Source organism: Centrocercus urophasianus, unplaced genomic scaffold (assembly GCF_019232065.1).
Source record: "Centrocercus urophasianus isolate 14NV4802_14NV808 unplaced genomic scaffold, USGS_Curo_1.0 seq_19, whole genome shotgun sequence".
Taxonomy (NCBI): domain Eukaryota; kingdom Metazoa; phylum Chordata; class Aves; order Galliformes; family Phasianidae; genus Centrocercus; species Centrocercus urophasianus.
In genome coordinates, this window is record NW_024884744.1 from 5,550,221 (window position 1) to 5,572,598 (window position 22,378).

Here is a 22,378-nt window from a genome sequence, read left to right on the forward strand (position 1 = left end):
TATAAGGAATTATAGAAACTAAATTTAAACCTAATACGTGTAAGGGCTCAGAGAAGGTTGTAACCTAGATAAAATTATTAGTTACAGGTCTTGTTTTTAAGATAATTTATTTGTCTTAATGTGGAAGAATATTACTGGGATTTAAATTTTCATTTGAATTATTCCCATTTTACAAAGTGTTTCAGAATTTTTTTATTTGTTTATTTAATGTGAAGATATGTTTGCCTCCCTCTGGCTTTGATACATCACATTTACTACCCACTCCCTTTCTGTCCCTACCCCTTCCTGTCACCTATATTCCATCAAATTCTGAGCTGTTCTCAAATCTTAGCACCTGCTATTGGAATTGGATTTTTCAAAAGACTTGAAACTAATGTAATACTGAGTCGAAAGTATCCATCAGTTCTGTTCTGCTGACTCGAATGGTTTCATGTCTGACTGGAATGTTATCGTTTGGTTTTGTGGTTGGTTTTGCTTTGGGAGTTTCTTTTGGTTTTGGCTCTCAAATCTGAGCCGTACAAGGTTTAGTGCCCGCATAAGGATGGTGGCAAGAAGCACATGTGGTGAATAATGTAGAAGCAGTTATTTCAGCAGCAGCCTAATTTTGGATAGACTTTGAAAGTTAAACCAAAAGTGTATAGAGATTTGTCCAAGGAAAATTCATTCTTTATGTACACCATTGCAGGCTGATTCTTTTATTTGCTTAAAAATACATGCCATAAACTAAAATAAGTAATTTCTGGGGTTTGTTATTAATTTTATTGCAGAAGATTTGTAGAAGTATCATGGTTAAGTTTGGCAAATAATAACAAATTGCTATTTTCTACATAACTAAGGGCGCACTGTGGCTGGAGTGTGATTTATTCTAAACTTTGAAGGAAGACAAGAGAAACAAATTACATAAACTTTATGGTACTCATTACTAAATCTGGTCCACAGGAACTCTGTGCAAATTCTGATTGGAATTTAAAAAACCTAATTATGAGTTAACATAAGAGCTGTATTTTATTTTTGATGCAAATGGCTGAGTACTAAAATTCTGATTTATAAATAAATGTAGTGATTGTACTCATGTAGTGCAATGAAAAAATGTCTAAATCAAAATTTTCTTTACTATTTACTAGTAAGATTTGCATTTATACTGTGGTTTCTATAAATCTGTTCCAGAGTTTGTAAATATGCTTAGGATCAGTATATCCATTTGGACAAGATTTGCTTAAAATCTGTGGGTTATACATTACTTTCTTCTTAAGAAAGGATACATTTTAGTGAGATTCCTAAAAATATTTCCCCATTTTAAAATGTTGGCAGTTTTTGTGATGAGCTAATGAAAAGCAAACTATGAGAAGGCAGATTTGCATCTCCCAATTTTATTAGGCAACCATGTTGCTTATTTACAACTAATAAACTTCTTTCATAATGCAGCTTTATGTGTTGCTGTGTACCTAAAGAAAAATTAGTTCCTATGCTTACTGTTCAAGAGAGCTCTGCTTCAGAGTTAAATCCAACCACAAATCTGGTAAAGCGTGAACTGAGGAAGCATTTGCTGTTTATTCAGTCTCTTGTAGTTTTGTCATGTTACTCATTTTTTGCAAGCTGTTTTCCTCACACCCAGCGATGGTTATATGATCGCAGCTTAACTGGTGAAATTTTATATGTAAATGAAGTGAATTAGTAACATTCTTAACAGGAAGCTCAGAAGTGTATTGTTATGGCAGGAACTGTGGTGCCAGCTAATCGTCAACAGCCGTTTCTTTACTGACAGATGAAACAAAGAGATTTCTGTATACAACCATATAAAGTTTTGCCTTTTTCTATTTCATGTAGTCAAGAAGAGGACTGTCCTCAGGAAGGCACTGTTTATGCCTGTGTTCTGCTATGCTTTTTCCCTCAAACTGTTCAAAGTCTGGAAAGAGGGGAGATGAGTTTTAAGCCTCCCTTATGAAGTCTTATGATTTACAGGCCAGGGTACCCCAGCGCACTGTGCCTGATTGCTCTGTTCTTTAACTGCCTTTCCATATTCCCCTGGGACAATCTTCTCCATAACTTTTCCACTTACTGACGTTAAAATCAGGTCTGTACTTTCTTGAATCTTCTCTTGCCCTTGTTATAGATGAGTGTACCTTTGGTAAATTGTTGAGAAGGTCCCAGCTATAATGTCTACTAACTCCCCCAGTACTTTGAGGTGAATCCCGTTGAGCCCCATGGACTTCCAAATGTTCAGCTGATGCAGCTGGTCCCAACAGGTATGTCTCAGAATCGGAGACCCAATAGAATTTGCTGTTTAGTGTAGCAAGCATCACAAAACATACATAGTAAAAAACATAGTAAAAACATAGATGAAAGAAAGTGAATAAGAAGGGTGTATCTTTAACATATGACTGGAAAGAAAGCAGTAAATTTGTATATAAATGAACACAGCCTGCAGATGAATCAGATAAATCACTGGAATTTGGGAATTTTAATAATCTTCATATAGCCAAGTGAAAAAATTCTTCAAGATTGAATATCAGGCCCTGTTCTCCCTGGCCAATTCAAATTTGAATACAATTCATCTTTTGTGAAACTGATCCAAATGAAAGTACTTCTCAGCTAGCAAAATAGCACAGGAAGAGAAATACATGTTGAAATCACTGACTGAACATCTTTATATAGTGCAGTTTAATTTCAGGCTAATTGCAGGGTGAGGTCAGGCCTTTACATAAATATAGTCTGTTTTAGTGACGGATAAAATGAGCCACGGAAAGATTGTGCGTTATCTGACATAAATTATATTCTTCTGAACTTAATGTTCCAGCCAGTGCGATCCTTTTGATTGACATATCTAAGGAAAAGTTTAAGCTTTTTTCTTCCTTTTTTCCTGAGATAAACTGAACAAACTTGTAGCTGACAGGAGCCTCACATGAGATCCTAAACGAGGCAAAGAGAACGCAAGGTTTCTTTCTATGCTGTGAAGAAATAAAACTGTAAGGACATTGTGTCATGATTTCCAAAATACGTGAAGATTCGAAGTTTTGCTTGTAACTCAACAGATATTTTGTATAATGTGGAGGGTGACATGCTGAATGAGGATATCAGTTAATATCAAAATCTCCTCACTCTCTATTCAAAGCTGTGAATCTTTAATTTGCATTCCCCTTCTCTTACAATGAGAAATCTCACAGGACAAAGGGAAACGCTTCTGGAACTTTTTCTACTTATATCCTAAGTGTTTATTCTTAGAGAAAGTGTGTTAGGGATTCTTGTTCAAGTAGTTTTCTAATACAGCTTGCCTTAGAAATCTGTGTTCTAAATGCTTTACTTAGATCATTGCATTAGAAGTAGGCCATTGTCTTAAATTAGTAATTTTTTATTTGCTGTTCCAAAGAGAACTGAAAAGAACTGTTGTATCAGTCAAAACCATGTAGCGATTACTGGATATGATAAAATAATTTAAGTAAACTAGATATTAAATGGATGTTGTAAGAAATCAATTCACAAAAAAAAAAAAAAAAAAAAAAAAAAAAGGCAGAATTACGAATTTACTTGAAATCTTTAAAACATCCTTCACTATAAAGCTTCATAAATTCCTCATTTTTATGTTAGCTTGTTTCTGTACATAATAATAATAATTTCATCTTAGTTTCCCATTGTGTCTTATTATATTTACCTGGCAATACAGCATTGATATGGCTGTTAGTTGTACCATTAAAAACATCCGTACATTTCTTTCAAAGGCTCGGATTGTTTTTCTGAAAATTGAATCATTCCTACTTGTATCTACACTTTTGAAAGGACGTAGATCCTTACAGAAATGCTGCTGTGTTCTTCTGTGCTGAGTTACAGTTAAACGAAGTAATTTGTGAAAAACCATCACAGCAGAAAAGAAGACTGTGATAGCATTTATCTTAATTATTAACTTTCAACCTCCTCGACATTAGCACCAAACCCTCTAAAAATGCATTCATCTCTATAGAGCATATCCCAAACAAGATAAGGCTTGTGACTTGCTCTACATGAGTTACTTGTTTGAGCACCTTTTGAATATAGCTGTGAAAATGATATGGAACGGGAAATAATGTGACAATATTAGAGCATCCAGTTTTGTAGTATAAACCATGTTTCCATGGACCAAATCACCAGTGATTGAACAGTTTATACATGGTATGTAAGCTATTTTAATACATTTATAAAGCTGAAAGACGTGATGCTTTTTGCGTATTGGCAGGTAGTATATGTGCAATATTTTTTTTTTGTTGCAGTGAGACACAGATCTTGATAATGAACTGTTAGTCATACCATGGTTGCTGTCTGAAGTTATCAGCTCTCCCACGTGTGCTATTTACACAGAAACATTTTGAACGTTGATATCATTTGTAAGAATAGCAAATCCAGAAGCTTTAATTGGCTCTGCTTATTATTGCATTTTTATGAAGATTATCTATTTTAAACAATAATAAGTTATCTTAGGGATTTTCGCAGAAATTGAGGTGCTTGGATTAGAAACAGAATCAAAAAAGTGAGAAACACAAAATTGGAAACGTGTTTCCTTATTGCATCTTAGTAACTTTGTTCTGGTTACAGTTCAGACTGTGCTTTTACTTTACTGTAGCATTTTGAGAGCACAAAAAGAAGCAGAAACAATTAAAAAAAAAAAAAAAGAAGTCATGATATTCTTGGAAAGTGAGAATTCAACTGTCTTGGTTCTGTGGAAACACATTCACCAGCCCAATTGTTGTTTAAGGGATAAGTTTGCTACATAGTAAGAGAATGTTCAATAAATCCAGAATGCTGATTGGTAGTTGTTGGGGTTGGCTTTTTTTGCTTTTATTTTTTTTTTCCAGAAGTCATTTATTTAAAAGCCCGGAGTGTCCTTCTCCATTTGCTGCAATTTTCATGGTGTTACTGTGGCAAATGTAATTCTGTTTCTGTTTGGCACTTGTTCTCTCCTTGTCTCAGTTACTACTAAATCTCACGTGTGATTTTGAGATAATTATAAGCATATGTAAAATGAAAAACGTGTTTCATTCAGTGCAAGATATATATGTGTTCAATGTATCACTCTGACTTACACTACCAAAATATGCTTCTTTTCAATAAAAGCATTCATGTCTTGTAGATTTCAACTTGAATTGGTGCACTGATGTGAATCATAGAAATAGAGCTGGTCTTCTGAGAATATTGTAGGGAGAAAAAAATCTTTGCCTCAAAATGTATTTTTCGTTTGTCCTGAATTTCTAGTATCTCATTGACAGCTATTTATATTGTTAGACTTTCTATTGTACTTGTGAAAAAAGGGATTTGAGGAAAAGTCTTAAAGCTCTAGTGCTTTTAAAAGGCAAGGATGTAATTGACCAAAGTAACTCTATCACAGCCATCACTGCTCTAAAATACTAGTCTCTAATCCTTGCCAGTGATCACCTGCAGGATACACAGCCCATACAAAGTCAGTAAGCAAGTCACAATTATGCATGAATTGAACTGAAATCAGTGCACTTGTTATATGAGACCAAGATGAGTGTCCAGGTTTAAGTCATGTTTGACAAATGTGGCAATATGGAACTTCAGGTGTTGCAATCTGGTTGTATTGTCCCTGTATCTCTTGAAATTGCTTACCTCACAGTACCTCATACTGACTATAAAAACACTGAAAATAAAAATTGCACTGCAAAATCTATTCATTTAAAGTACTTATGTAGGGCTCTTTGGTTGCTCTTAAGAATGCTTTGTAAGCAGAACACTGGTAATCAAGAAGCAACTAGCAAGCAGTTGACATATTCTCATTCCTATTTTTTTTTCCAACTTTTGTGCTGTCTAATGCAATTTGTGTAAGTTTTGTAAATGCCTTTCAGTTAGAGAACTGAAATATATAATATCTTGCATAGACTTAGGCTCATCTTCATTAGTATGTACATTATTACATTATTTGCAAGTTATGTTCCAGAGACTCACATATAACAGCAATTCAATCTGTATCCTCATCTTAATCTTAAGCAGTTTTAGTGGGGTATGCCTGAAAGGGAACCTAACTCCAGAACCTACCTGTCTGTTGCAAGAGACTGTTTTAATTTAATTTGTCTGTCCACAGCATAAAGATTTGTTTCGTCTGAATATAGGTCTTGTGACACATTGAGATATTTCAGTTCACGTTTTAACCTAATTTTAAGAGAAAAAAGATGGAGAGGGAATTCAGTGGCACCTGAGTCCACAAGAGACATGTCCAACAGGAGGAGACATGTCCAATAGGGAAGACTTCTGCCACTTGATAAACTATTTAGCATTCCCACATGGCTGCTCAAGAAGCTTTTTCTTTCTATTTGACAAAAACTTTTTCCTTAATTATTTTACTTAACTTTTGATTTATTTTTTTTTAAAATTCTTGGAAACTTTCCTACAACCAGTGCGTTCTTTCTTTCTTTGGAAAAAGAACCCTTTATTTTGAGATCAGAGGATTCTGATGTATGTTAGCACTTTAATTATAAACTACAGAATGATAACTGAATGAATAGAGCTAAGGCACTTTTAGACTAGCAGAACTGACAATTAAATATACTTCCTTTCCATGCCTTGTAGTGTAGCCTTTTTTGTTACTGTTGTTAAATATGACTATTATTCCAAGTGAAGATTTATAATTGCTAATAGCTGCTTGGCTCTTTTCAGTGTAATGTATCACATAAATAACGCTCTCTGCTTTTACATTACAAGGTCTCTCTTTGCCCCCTCTTTTGCAAATGGCAGTTGTTACTGGAATAGAATAAGAAGAAAAGGCAATAAGCTCTAGTAAAGATATCTACTTAAGCCTCTGTCTCAGATACCTGTGCTTTTTGTAGAGAGAAATGCTTGAGGTCTTGAGATAGAAATGAAAACTACCTGTATTTTTTAAAATCCTTCTTTGGGGGATGGCTCTGCATTCTGATCGGTCCCTCACCACAGAAATGCCTTACCTCCTTATTTGTTAGATGAGCCTTGGTAAAAATGTGTTCTGTGCTTCTGACATACAACGTGCATACAGCACAAAATGTTCTTATAAATTTCAGTCTACTATCAAAACACTTCTGAAGGATACTTATATTCAATTTAAAGCTACTCAGAGTACATCGAATGCCTATACGCATTGCCTTTCTACTGCAGGGAAAAAAGAGGAAGAAGAAAATTATTACAGTCTACAAAATCTGTTTTTATCTGTAACAGTCGTTTTGATTTGACTTTTTCCCTTTGATCTGTGTATGCGAGCACGCTTGCATACGTACGTGCATGCATATATCACTGTGGATGCTGTCAGCACTCCTACTGATTTGTTCTCAATATGCATCAGTTCTGCAGTCCCTTTCCAGTTTTGGGGACAGTTTATCTTGAATTTTGCATAATATGGAGAAAGCAGGTTGGCTACACACTGATTACAGTATACTGAAGAACATTATTAAATATTTTCTCCTACTTCATTTTAATGTTATAGTATTTAAAAAAAAGAAAAAAACCATACCTTTCTTCTTGGACTCGTGGTCAAACTGCTTCTCTTCATCATTACATTCTCGTCTTGACACATTTTCCTCACAAGTCTTTTTTCTTCTTGCCATTCAGCTATAGCACTGCTGCCAAAATGATCTTTCTCAGCTGTCCTTTTAATCTTGCCACCTCCTCTTTCAGATATTCCCCAGGCTCTTAGCTATGTTTTGAAGCAAATTCCAACACGTTTTTCTTTCTAAATCTTTTACTTCTGTTTTAACCCTAAGCTCTTCACCTCTCCAATCTCTTCAGTGATGTCCCTTTCATCTTCTTTCAGTACAGTCATTGGATTTCTGCCTTAGTTGTCCTTACGTATGGAATTCTCAGTCAAAATTTGCCTTCTTGGATGGGTGTTTGTTTGTGTTCCGTATTGAATATCTCCTAATGAACACCTTTGTTCCAGGAAGTTAATGTAAATGGAGACAAATCGGCATTCAGATAAGCCAAACCAGAACCATCAGGAAGACAAGAAAGCGTCCAAAGCATGGTAATGTCAAGGCGATTTCAGACCTTTGAGATGTCTTTGCAAGGCATGTTGAATAGTCTCAAGTAAGCTGTACCTTTCATATGCCACACCTCATTTCTTTGATTCTCTCAGATAAGCTTAAGATAGTCAACAGGCTTTCTCAGGTAGAGGTTTCTGAGACATGCAGTGTACTTTTGTTACACAGACATCTGTGTATATTGTAAATGATAAGATGTTTAAAACAGAAAGTAAGGCAAACCGTGGTGCAGCCTGGAGGTAAACATTTATTTAGCTCTTTGTTTTATGAGTAACTTTTGTAATTTGAGCACATAGTAGCATTTTCTCTCGTGTTTTCAGATTATATGCTTTTAAAATTTGTTCTCTATTTAATCTGTGTTGTTTCTACTGTATTACTCTGCCTTTGCTATTTTAATACAGAGTAAACATAGGGTGCAGTGGAATGAAATAGCTGACATAATTTGAATATCGTAGTAGCAGGTGTATTATTATGGCTCCAGATATGGTTATAAATCTCATTTCTAACTTCAGACAGTTACAGACTTTTATTGTTTAAGCTTACTTACGAATTTTGAGGGCCATTCTATAACATGGTACATTTCTTTGAGTCTTACTTTCTCTGATTATATAAACATTCTGTGAGGAAAATCATTATTTCTTGGGTCTTTATTCAGTGTTGTTCAGAGACAAGTTTGAAAGGTGAGGGAGTTTCTTTTTCAGGTAAATTGGCAGCCTCAGGAGCATGCCAGCTAATTATAAAGTACTTCATTGGGTTCATCAAACTGACCTGAGATTCCCTAAGGCTCAAGGAGTTTGTCAGACTTGGCATTTTCCCCAAGCCTGAGGGAAGCTTGCTCAGTCCCAAACATATTCATCTTTAATTAATGTTTTCTTTTTAAAATAAAACAATCAATCTTCTCCCACCTTTATTTTTTCAGCTATATTATTTAAATACAGGAGGAGATATGAGATCTCTTCCTGAAATTTAAATTCCAAATTATTAAAGTCAGCTTATTACTTCTTATTCTATGTATCTTGCACAGTATACGTTGAAAATTAAATATCCCAATTGAAAAAAAAATCATGAAAAATTCAGAGAAATTGCATCTTTGAATTACGATACTGACAAAAAGCTTAAATACTTAGCTGGTTTAGTAACTACCATTTAAGCTTATCCAAGAGTAGAATTTAATCCCAGTTCTCCTAACAGAGAAATTGAGCCTTTTTGTGGGTACTGGTGTCATCTGTGGGGTTCATAGGCTGGCATCTGGGAGTAAACTCAGTATATTATCCACCCAATTCTTCCCTGAGGTGGAATGTGTCTGTTAGTGTTTATAGGGCTTTTCTGTGAGAGCTATATACTAAACAACCATGCATTTTCATCTTCTCTTGGATCCTCATCACTGTGGTTCACTAGTGTCTCTCCCTCAGGGCTACTCTGTCTTCTTTAATGAACTGTCAGTGTTCCAGTCCTCGCTGATTAGGGTGACCTAAATGGAAAAAATTGAGGGACCTGTGCATCGAGAGGTGGCAAAAGAGGAAAGGGCAATATTTTCCCTACATAACCATTAAATATCTTAGCTTTGCTCTGTTTGAGGAAATGAAGGCTTTTATACGTAATGCTCTCATGACTCTTTTCATAATGCTTATTCTGTTGAGTCTCTGATGTGTTGATTGTCCGAGCTTTCACTTTTGGTCCTCCTGGAACCATTGCCTCAACCCCTCACTGAAGCTTTTCTTCACATTCTTCAATTCCTAAACTCAATTTCTTCCATCTGTTGTACCTGGTTCTCCCAGATTCGCCTGTCTTTTTGTACGGGCTGACTGCTGCCTGGTGCACTTAATGTCCACTTAGAAGACATCACAAGTGCAAATTAAACTAGTTACAGTTTAAGGTTCCTGTTATAGCATTTTCTTATCTTCCTTTAATAAATATCCTGTCTGGTCAATTTGAAGGTCTTGCTATCCAGTGAGTTTAAGACAGTGGAGTATAAATGCATCCCAGCGTTCTGATATCATCATCATTAATATTGAAAAGTGTATAAGTGAAACTGGGATAGATGAGGAAAAATAGAATAAAAACATGTTGTTGCAGTAATGGAAGAAAAAAGGGGAATTAAGAACATTGAGGAGAATGACTTAGGTACTGAAGTAGATTATATGCATTATTTTAATTAAGAATGCCTAATAGTACATGTGATTTCCTTTGAATAATAATTGCATGCTGATGAAGTATGATTAGAGACTTTTTTTCTTAGGAGTTCAATTAAATCAAAACCATTTCTGTAAACGGGGAGTGATTAAAAAGATGATATTGAGGTCTAAACTGAAAGCTGTAGTTGAAGCTTCATATTGCAGATTTCTTCATTATCACTCTCCTCTGATGACGGTTATCTAGTTTTTGACAATGCCACAAGTATCAGGCTCAGTCCTGTATAATCAGCATTAAGAACTGATATTACAGATCATGTGGAAAGTGAGCAAGTATTTGGATGTCCTTCGATGTATGAGTCTGGCATTGGTCCTAGTTCAGGAAGATTCTTGGCTCATGGAACAATCATGATCCATCTGAGTGGATACTTTGATCAGTTATGACTGCCAGCAATATACAGTTTGCTGTGCTAAAATCTGTATTACTTTGTAGAGTATTTCTGAATCTGGGTGATTGCACTGTTGCTTGTTTTATCTGCTAGTCATTACTGCCTGACTTGCAAAACCCTGCCAACTGTCTGGCAACTGTTAACAAAATTATCACTTCTCTTGTTGATTCTCATCATCCTGTGCTTTGATTAACCTGTATCTAATGAGTAAGGAAGGCTGGTTGAGCTAGCATCTTCATTGGAGTCTTAAATGCATCAGGGAAAGGCATGAAGAGCATGATGACTTCTAGCTCTATGTACCAGTACATAGGAATCAGTGCTGATATAGCTTGTCTGTTATCCTAACAGATGGTATTTACTTTCTTTACTTTAAACTTTCCTTCACTGTTTACAAATACTCAGCATTGCTTGTCCTAATGTCTACTGCAGCATGCAGACTTAGCTCCTTGTATGTTTTATCCTTGGAATGCCTGTATTACATAAAAATGAGAAGATAGGCTCTGTAGTCTTGGTTTAAATTGATGGAGATCAATCCAAGGTGAAAGTTCTGTGTACAGTCGTTGTCATTAGAGGTCTTTGCCGCTGATTTGTGCAAACAAATTTTGCTTCACGTTTTATTACGTATTCCTCTTTCTCCCACAACAGCAGCTAAATCCATTTCCTCAGGACTGTCTGTAACCAGTTTGAGGCTGTAAACATTGCTTCTTTAAAAAGGATCTATACTGGTTTCCCACTTCTTTTGCTGTACCTGAAGCGGGTCAGAGAATGCAATCATTTAAGAGGTCAATTTGTGTGCAATGATGTGTTTATTGGAATTCTTTATGCAAATCAGTCAGCTTTAAAACAAATTTTTCTTTATTTGTCACACTCAAATCCCACAGTTGGTAACCAGAGCAACCTGGCTTTAAAGTTGGAGATAAAAAAGAATTAATGCTGGAATGAACTTTTAAAATTCTGTTTAAGAAATATAGCATGTGGGTTTGCAGTAGTGTAAAGATTTATGTCCTCGTGGTGAGCACTTCACCCAGTGCTTATGGTGCAGAAGGGCATCACTTATATCCTTCGGCAAGCTCGTAGCTACCCACACTAGGGAAAAGGGTAAGTGACTTCAACTTTTTTTTTTTTTAACAAGAGGCTTGAATCTTATTGGCCCTTCTAGAAGTTGATTTGTCTGACACTTTCTTTGCACCTAGATACCACTGAAATTTGACAAACATAAATATGAAATACATGATTATAAAGTCATCATCAAGAGTATTGCTGTTTACCACATACTTCAAAGACATGAAATTTCTGTTTATATGCAGGGAAAAAAAAAGTCACTTCAGAAAATCTCCCTTTCTACTGCTAGACCTCCCACACAAGGGACTGTGCTTTATAGTTAGCTTCACAGTTTCCTATGTAAGTATTACCACTGTGTCTTCTGTACAGACATGAAATTACTCTGCCTCAGTTCCGTAAGTGCCTGTTCATTTATACATGTGCCATTACCTTGGACATTGAGTTAATGATCCCTGTTCTTTGTTGCTGCAGTAACAAGAACATGAGAACTGCCATAAGGGGCCAGACATCATCCCAGTTTCCAGTCTCTCTCTACTTCCAATTAATTTATATAAATATTTAAAATGTAGGAACTGCTACACATGCACAGCCACCAAACCAGAGATGAGTATGAGTTCATTTTATGTGCCAGTAATGTAAGGCACTGAAATGAATGACCCCCTACCAAATGTGAATGAAATCTCTAGGAATTTAGTAAGGAGTTTCCTTACTGAAAGTAAGGAATTTACTTTCAGTCTTCTAAGTGCTGTATGTTAATGTTGGCTAACAAATTAGGTTTCAGGCAAGTTATCACATAGGAAAATCCTTTTGACCTTAATCTCTCAGTGTGTCAGTCTTGACAAGAGCCATGCAGAAGAGGTAGCAAATGTAAATAGAGAACTTATGTGCTCCACAGTAAGCTGCCCAAGGTACCACAACTCCACTGTGTTTTAATGTGTAACTTTTGGGTTGCCTGATGCTGTGTGCCACTTTAATAACATAATCTAAGCATCAGAAAGCATCAGAGAAGGGATGCTTTGTTCATTAATGTTTTTACTTCGTAGTCAGTATTTACCATGCTGAAAATAAATAAAACGTTTTGAAATGATGCAGGCAATGATGAAATAGGGCTTTTAATACTTATTAGATCTCAGGTATGATTTATAGTTCCCTTGGTTACAAACAGCCATCAAACAGCTATAGTTATGGATCACTGTGCTCTAGTTCACCTGTTGCAGCCATGGACTCCTTATATTCTTTTCTCAGAGAGCCCTCTACTGACTTAAAACACAGGACTTGGAGACAAATGTCAGCCCAAAGTATCACATGAGCTGTGGTAATACGTGTCGTGATACTGAGGTACACTTCAGTACAAAAACAAATACAGTACTGTTGAATTTTTGAGAAGTTCTGAATTTTCAGAAGTTAACAACTTTAGTTCAAAGCAAATATGGTTGCATGTGTATGACCAGATTTCTGTTTCTTTGTCTAATCAGGGGAGTATCCTTCTGGTGCTTCATAAAAATGAAGGTGGTGAACCAGTCATTTATTCATCCACGTGCCACAGGCACGTGATGATCTGGTTTATGATCTGGTTAGTTTTTGGGGGTGCTAAATAAAATAAGAGCAAGTGTGAAGACTAATTATACAGGAAAAATGCCTAAGGTACATTGAGATCTCCAGGTTAAAAACACTTCTTAATTTATCATTAGTCTCATGATTACTGCCATTCATCCTGTAATACTGGATGCTGAAATCATGCTATTGCCTGGGAATCACAGGTTTCATTTAAATAGACTTTGTTTTTGTGCTTGATTAAAAAATCTGTTAATTTGGTGGAGGACTGGAAAAGAAAAAAAAAACAGCAGAAAGTAAATTTGGGAAATATACCCATATTATCAAATATTTCATTTTGCAGGATGAGAAGACTGATTATTTTAATGTTTGAGATTGCTATTGTTGGGATTCTGAGAGGGGATCGTGATGCATGCAGAGATTTATTCCTTATTTGCACAAATTTGGAGACTGAAGCCATTGTTGATGCTTGGGTCAATGCCATTGGATCTCAGCAGATCACTGTGCTGGTCACTACAAGTGGAAAGGGAGTTCTTGGTGCAGAGAGATGTACTCCTGAGATTAGACAATGCAACAACCTATCCCAAATGTTAGTGTTTAATTTACCTTTAAAAGAATAAAAAAGAAGGAAAACAGGGTTAAATAGTATTTATGCCATGCTGTTATTTACCACCTTAAACAGCACAAGGTCTTTACATGCCCTTTCCTCAGCCATGAGCATACACGATAGGATGGAAAACAGATTGTCATCCCTGCATTGTCCATCTAAAATGGACAGCAGTCAAGATGTAAAGATTTAAGACATGTCAATAATAGCATGCAGATTCACCATAAAAAAAACATTTTCTGTGATGAAAGTGTCCCCTCCTCCTCCAACTTTAGCTCATTTTCCTATTTACAATGTGAAAAAGCTAACAAGATAAAGGAAGTTTCTTATTTACATAGATGAACGCATCCTGTATTTAATCCAGTTGCTATTTTATGCTTGTGCTGTCTTTTAGGGATAGAGCTGACTTGTATTTGCTTCCTATAAAGATTCTTATACTCTTCTTGAAAAACGTTACCTTGTGTGGTTCATAGTTATAAACCTCTTCTGAATATTCAGATTTATTTTGCAATATACCATGTAACTCCCGTTATCATTGTGTTTTTGATATTTATTATATCAAGCTTATATTTATCTTGAAAGTAATTCGAAGTTTGTAAAATGCCTTTTAGTTTACTGAAGATTATCTTTACCAAAATCAAGTGTGGTAGCAAAGTTATTCATTATTTTTTCATTTTAAATTGCAAAAGAAAGGAGTTTCTGATTCAATTAGCGTTTGAACTAGTACTTGTTTCTTTAGTCTAGATGACTGTGCATATGTTACATCAATCATGTGTGCATTGTGTGCATTATGTATAAATGTTACTGAGAAGTGTTCATTAGTGTTATAACCAGTTCAGTGTGGGAATGGAATAAATTATGCTGCTGTACCATTTCAGTTTGTGAGAAAATAGTTGCATTTATTCTTTACTAAGTTATTCTTGCATTTAATAATTCAGTAGTCAGTCTGAACCATTTCTCAGTGGGGAAAAGGGGTCAGAAGCTTATCTTTATTGTCTGTGTATATTCTGTGTTGTACTCAGGGGAATGGTATATCCAAAAATAAGACTATAAATAAGAAAATAGTGGCCTTTCTTGTCTTGGTGCATTATGTGAATTTGATATGTTTCTGCAGAATTTTTACTTACTCTCTTCAAACCAATGCTCTGAATTTTCCCTTGTGTGATTGATTATTACTTCTGTATTAGCCCCCAAAGTGCATGATTTAATAAACACCACTGTTTTCTATTTACTGTCACACAAATATCAGTAGCATTACTTGCAGAGTAACAAAGTTCCCGAATGCTTTGTTTACTCATGATATTTTTGTGTAGAATTACATTTGAACTGCAAAGAGAAAACTTGGGTCTCCTGTAATCAAAAAGCAAAGTAAAATTACTTGGAAGAAATAGAAAAGGGTGTCATGGAAGGATTTCAGTGTTTACTCTCATATGGCAAAATTTAGAATTCAGTGGGTATGGGCTTGCTATAGAATGCCTTTTCTTTAATAGGATGGTATTTCTTTGCCACAATTTCTTTTCTACGGCAACTCACAGGTTGTTGATGTTGTAGGCAGTTGCACCTTGAAGTTCAATGCAGGACATAGAAGGATTTTGCATGGCATTTGGACATCTAGAAAGAGATGTTTGCAGTTGCTTATGGCTGAATGATATGAACTTGTTCTTTGCTTCTGATAATATCCTGACGTAATATTACTTCCTACTTTTCTTCTACGTGACTTTGGCAGTATTTTATTTCCTAGAGGTAACAATACCTCCAGAGTAAGCCTCTGCTCCAACGTAGGCTGCAGTCTGATATGCAGTGTGTTCCTTTGGTCTCTGTATCCAACTCAGTCTGTGGTCAGATCAGAAACTATTTCCCAAATGCTTTCTTAGAATTGTTGCTGGAGTTCTATTAATCTTTCTCCAGGAAACTTGTCTTCCTGATATTACCATTTTCATCCACTTTCCAGGGAGAGACTTTTCCTCTTCAATTGCTGTACTGTTGTTTTCAGTGTTATTGAGGATTGTTGTCTTTTCCTACTTGGTTTTATCTTAGAATTAAAATGCTACTTTCAGCATAGCTGCTATCATATTGCTTTTGAGAGACAGATATTATTTTAACCCCCCAACACCTGCGGAAGCATTGAACAATATGATTTTCTTCAGTCCACATTTTTTGCCAACAGGATCACATCACCTGCAGCCATCATTCCATTTTAAAGCACAGCCTTACAGCTGTTTTTATTCTTTTTGCAATATCAAGGTACGAAAGAGATGAATGAAAGTTTCTTGCATGGTTTTGTCAGAGTGTTTTTATGGCTGCCACAAACAGTGATGGACATGGCAGCCTAGAGATCAGAATGCTTTGTTTAATCACAGGCTAAGTATAGTCCATCAGAAAGACACATTTCTACACATAGCCTCTGTATCATGTTGAATCCTTGAGCTGGAATGTGTCTTCTGTAAATGAAAAAACAGTCGGTCCTTGGCCTTGTCTCTGAAACTGCTGAAAAGAAGCATTCAGTGCACTGAGTTTCATGACATGCCAGTATCTATTCCAAGGTGGACTGAGTTCCCTTTCACTTATTTGGGAATTTCTTTCTGTAAGATCCTGAGAAAATCCGGTTTTGTAACTGTACATCTCTGTGTATCAAGTTGTTACTTATCTCTTCAAGATGATTTTCCGGTGAGCTTACAGTTAGCCGTGTGATTTCTAGACAAGAGTTTGATCTGAACTTCCTTAATGTTTGTGGGTTTTTTTTTTTTTGTTTTGTTTTTTGTTTTGTTTTGTTTTTGTAAGTAAACTCTTAAAATCTGATTATTAAAATCTGAGAACTAAAACAACCCTCATTCCTATTTATAGGAAGTTGAGATGCTTTATTTGAAAACAAAGCAAAACCAAAGCAATGCAGAGGCTACTATAACGTTCTAGTTCCGAAGAAAAATACTGGTCATAATTCTTTTATGGGTTCATGACTTATAATCCCTTTCCATCTTTTCACTTTGTAATAGAAAGACAATGGTCTATTTTTATTTTTTTTTCCCTTTTCACAGGGATGTGCCTGTGGGATATTAATCTTTTTTTTTTTTTTCTCAAAGATCAGATGTAATCAAACTGTGTTTGATTCAGAAGTGCTGGCTGTTAAAATTGTTTAGAACCATTTGACAATTTTGTGTGTATTTTTTTGTATTTTTCAGTTTTCAGGACATGCCACTTTGCAAATTGCCAATGAACCAGTTTTGCCGTTTAATGCCCTCGACATCGCTCTGGAAGTTCAGAACAGTCTGAGAGGTAATTCTTCTTAGAGGATTCTTAGAGAAAAAAGGGGGCATCCAGTCCCTGATACAGATTTTCCATTTCCACTTGAATGATGGCCTGTGATTTTACTAGCTAAATAGCATCATTATATAATACTTTTTGTTGGTAAAGAAAGCCATAAATTGTTTATATTTCTTCTGAAGTTACCATGTCAGTTAAATAATAATTGGTGTTAAAATCTCATAATTGCAGTCAAAGATAACAACCGCTGTGACTAAACTCCTTGATTTTAATTCCCTTCAAGACTGCATTCAGTACATGCTAGAGAGGGCTTCTGATCCCATTGCTGTTTGTCTCTGAAATCTTAGCTGTCATCTTCCTTGTTTGATTACTGCCATAGCTCCCCTTCTCAGTGAGTCATGCTAACTTTTTTCTCAACCATGACAAAACACCGATCGTTTACCAATGCGTATCACCAAATTGTGGAACCGTTGGAAGGGATCTCTGGAAATCATTCAGACCTCCCCCCTGCTAAAGCAGGTTCCCTGGAAGCTCTGTATTTGAAGCTGAATGATTTTGATGCGTTTCAGCCAATGGGCTGCGGTTAGAGGTGCAAAAAGTTCCTGGGCTTAAAGGAAGCAGAATTAATTGGTAGATGCTTCCTTTTATATAATTGATATAATTGGTATAATTGATTGCTTGGCACTATTTTCTGGGTGTAGGATGAATGCTTTGATATGAAATTTCTCCATCAAGATGGTGGATCAATTACTAATATTTGGATGAGATTTCCTGTTTTGACGTATAAGGAGGCAAAAGCCGTGATGAAAAGCTCTGTAGCTGACACAGTGTCAGTTGCCTGTTTGTTCTGATCAGTTAGATCCTTTCTTCTTTTCAGAATGGATTTTTTAGAGGTGTTACAGCAGCTGAAATACTTGTGATGAAGATAGCAGGTAGTGCTAGCAGGAGTTAAAAAATAATCTGGTTTTTGATAAGCTATTTCCAGGAAAGTCTGCATAACTTTCCACAGGCCTGGCTCCACTCATACATTTCAAAACATCATTCTGAACTCCCTGTCCTTAGAAAAATCAGTACAGAAACATCTCTCTGTCATTTATTTGATGACTGCACGCTCATTGCCTACAGCTATCTACTAGTCTTCAGCTTGGGAACACTTTACCTGCTTGACCGTATTTCCCTGATCATTTAGGATGCTCTTCAGAGTTGCTCACTTCATATCCCTGTAACGTTCAGAAAGTTTTCTCTATTATTCCCACCCATTATTCTTGACTCCTAGTGAAATGAAAAAGGCAACGGTTATCTGTAAGTATGACAGAAATACCTTTTTTGCTGTGATATACGTCAGTGTCCTTTCAAGGATATTACATATCAATACTGGTAAATCTTACATCAGAAAATGATGCAAAAATGCACTTTCTATGAAGAAAGCATTTGGTACTGAAATAGAAGGATGGGGATCTGTTCTATATCAGTACTCTATATTTGGTTCAGCAGTTTTGTGCAAAGCCATTGATAATTTCCTGTGTGTTGATGTGCATAATAAAATGTCACAACATGCCTTTTTAATGTCTCTTTGAAAAGAGACTTGTAGTAGCAACGGCAGATTAGTTTGCTTGGGCAACAGCAGTCATGGTAGAAAAATCAAAGCTGATGGCAACGTATTTGTTGCAGTGAGAATGTCCTTGGATTTATGTTTCTGCCCCCTTTAGCATAATTTCTACAAAGCTTTCACTTTCAGATTTTCTACTGCCAGATCTGATCATCCAATTTTGCACAGCATGAAAAATCTTTCTCGTTAACGCAGCACCATACTGTAGCCAATCCTGAATGTTCCATCTAATCAAAACCTGAAGCAATTTCCCCTCTTACGTGCAAACACATGTCCACGTGCATGGTGTGTGTCATGCCCTACGTGATGTTTTATCTGTTCCTATTCTTCCTAGGCAAGCACATTGGTCCTAGGGGGCACAAACACAATTTAAAAATGTTGAATCACTCTCACTGCTTTTCATTAGAGCAGGCGCTTACACAAGGAAGGCTACTATGCTCAGAATCTGTAAAATAACAATAGTAATATATATGTGTATACATACGTATATATTTGATGTAACCTATTACTGAATAAAATCCAGTTACATTTAGCAAGTGTAATAAAATTCAGCAGTATAGTTCACTGATTGAGAGCATAGTGTATACTCACTTTGCTTGCAATTTTATTTATTTAAGAACTAAACAGCTACTCAGATGATTCATCATGATTCATACTGCAGAGATAAGGACAGAGAATACAAATATAATGTCATTGTTTTCTCTTGGGAGAAGAAATGCTTCCATTTTCTTTTTTTATCTGTAGAATCATCACAGAGTGTTTTAAGTTGTTATTAGTTAATTTGTTTGGAAATCATTTGCCCATCCAATCTCAGCTTTTCAACTTGAGCAAAGCATAAATCACGGTTTCCTTTGGCATTGAAGTCCAGCGTGTTGCGATATAAACCACTGATGCCCTTAAAGCAGTGTCAGTAGTTCTTTCTGACCACAAACTGAAGTGTTTGTTTTGTAATGCTTGCTGGTTTAAACTGTGATGTGATCTGTTTTTCAGTGAAACTGAAGGAAATGTAGCTGGTTTAGGGACAAAATGAATATTATGGAGAAGCAGTATGAGCATTTATTGCATTTTCTTTGTTTGTTTGAAAGTGTGGTCTGAATGGATTAATTTCCAAATACAGAATGATGTATCTTGTCTTTATCCCTCCCTGTTGAAGACAGAGCTAGTGTTTACAATCATTTATATCATATTCAGAATAAAAATTATAAGTATTGTATATTAGAGTATGAAGTGCTTGGTCAAAACCAAAGCATTACTTCTAACAGTGAATTTAAACCTTTCCATACTGATGCAAGTCTCAGTGTGAGGTATGCACATTGCCTGCAAGGTCTTCAGCTGTGCAGGAGATTTGCCTATGATTTGAAATCTGAGGATACAGATATTTTGCAAAATATTCCAACACAAAATTCATATGCTTGGAGAATAGTTTTCTGGGGTACTGGCCTAACTTACTTTATATTCCTCCAGACTCAATGAGAAGGATACCAAACCTGTACATGAAAAGTGTTGTTAAGCCACGGATTTTAAAGTGTTGAAAGAAATTTAATGAAACTCCATAGATTATATTCTTTTATATAGCAGTCAATATGGAATCTAAGCACGAGCCCCTCTTTCATACTTAAGAGCAGTAGCATCCAATGGCATGGAAATAAAAGGGTTTCAGAAGGCAACTTTACTGATACTGACAGTTAAACATTGCTTCGTCATGGCTGATTTTTAAATGTAGGTTACAAACTCATAGTTTATGAGATCTCAAAATATCACAGTCCATATCGATCCTCTTTGAAAAACAGATGAGAGCATATGGACAATGATCTGTGGCTTTCCTTGGCCCGTTACATAATTCTTAAGAGGGAGGCTCAGGATCTAACTCGAGTGTAATTTTTAATTTATGAGGAAGAGTTCTGAATGATGTTACCAGAAACACTGGCAACTGTCTTTCTTTTAGTGTTCCTAGGTGAAGAAGTAGATGCTTCTCAATTGCTTGCAGTGGCATCACGCCTGAGGGACACTGCAGAATTGTTCCAATCAGATGAGATGCGCCCAGCGAATGACCCGAGGGAGAGAGCTCCTATCAGAGTCAGGATGCTCAACGATGTGCTGCAAAGCCTGGAGAAAAGCTTCTTGGTTCAGCAAGCTCCTCCAGGACTTTACAGGTAGGATGTTTTACGTGTTCCTCATTTGACCTAAAATGCTAATCTTGCACTGCTTGTTTTTCAGAACTGTCATTCCCTTCTAAAAGAAATTGAAATGAGTATCCAAGATTAAGGGTTTTTTTTATCTCATATTTTCTGCAGAAAACAAATTCATTACTTTACAAGAGGTCATCAGAATGCAGCAGAGTACCATTTCAGTCATGACATTGCTGCTAACAAGATGTACTTGTGATGGCAACTCAGGCAGTGTGACAGATACTTGTATTAGTTGGTACAGTAAGCTTTTAAAAATGGAAAATATTTTGAAGTCTTATAGTGCTTTACAATCTCCATTTATATTTTATTTAAAACTTGTGTAGTTCATTGAAGATTCAGAATTATACAAGATCATGTGCATCATTATTTAACATATTTAATTACATAGCCCTTGTCTGATTTTCAACCAATTGGAGACAACACGCCAGAGTGAGTGATAGAGCCTTAGTCACCATTCATAACATCCCATCTCCTGTTAGACTTTTTTCTCTAACACATATTCAGCTGCACTAGCCAGGTTGATCTCAAAATGTCATCATCATTCTATTTTCTGCTTTTTACTTTTTAAGAAGGTCTGCAGATCTCTATCAGTGACCCACAGATTCCTTGGCCCCATGTATATGTTTTGTATAGCCTGGGCTATAGAACAAAGACACATTGCTGTAGAGTCCTTTAAATCTACCCAATGACTCACACATACTTTCTATTGGGGGCATCACCTGGCAGAACTGTCCTTAAAGCCATACTCAGGTTTGACTTTAGAGTGAAATGATTGGCATATCCAAAAAAGATCTCTGAAATCAGCTAGCATACATAATACAGGAGACAGAAGACAGACCAGAGGGACCATTACACGGAAGGAATTGGGGGATCTGTGTTATGTGAGAATACAAATGTACTTACAGGCAGAGCTAACTGAGGTAATAAAACGCTATTTTGTTGCAACTGATGGGAAAAATTGTCAAATGCCTTGTTTAAATTGGCGCAAGTGACTGTTTGAAGTGGGCAAAAATTAGACAGATGTTAGAAGCAGACTTTGGGAGAAAAGCAAAAAGATACAGCATCAGGAGGAAGAGATTCCACCAAGCATTAGGAATGGCATAAAACAAATGCAGTAGTCTTTTAACAATACCAAAATGGAAAGACAAGGTAGTTGTGGAGAACTCTACAATGTCAGTGAATAAGATCTTCAGAGCTATAATGAAGAAAATATAATGATGATGTTTGGGGAGGGACTAGTTTACTTAATTCCTGCCATGACTGCATTCATAATATGAAGAAATACAGTGAAATGTTACTGAAGAAAGAATAGTATTCCACATTTAACACTGGTGTCTTTCTTGTTTGAACTGGTTTGATGTAGCAAAGAAGCTGTAAAATTCTGAATGTAACATCCGTGTTGCATCGCAGCAGTAGTTCGTTGAATCTGTCCCTGTGTCTGAATTTATCCTGGTTTTTAAAAAAAGAAAAAAAGAATACCAAAACTTAGGATTCCAATGAGAGGAATTTCTGAGGTCTCACAGTGTT

General features: G+C 36.0%; 1 protein-coding gene across 13 annotated transcripts in view; it reads left to right on the forward strand.

Annotated features, from left to right (window-relative positions):
* The window catches only part of NAALADL2 (N-acetylated alpha-linked acidic dipeptidase like 2), a 387,619-nt gene that overhangs the window by 339,945 nt on the left and 25,296 nt on the right, over positions 1–22,378 (forward strand). For 12 of the 13 annotated variants that reach the window (XR_006169131.1, XR_006169130.1, XM_042820506.1 and 9 more), the window contains 2 exons: positions 16,972–17,065; positions 20,608–20,815. Coding sequence is in view for 11 of the 13 variants with exons in the window: in XM_042820506.1 (XP_042676440.1) it covers positions 16,972–17,065; positions 20,608–20,815 (302 nt within the window). In the remaining 2 variants the exon portion in view is untranslated. Of the gene's footprint in view, positions 1–7,888; positions 7,973–16,971; positions 17,066–20,607; positions 20,816–22,378 lie in introns of those variants that run through there. The other variant, XM_042820514.1, reaches the window with a different exon arrangement.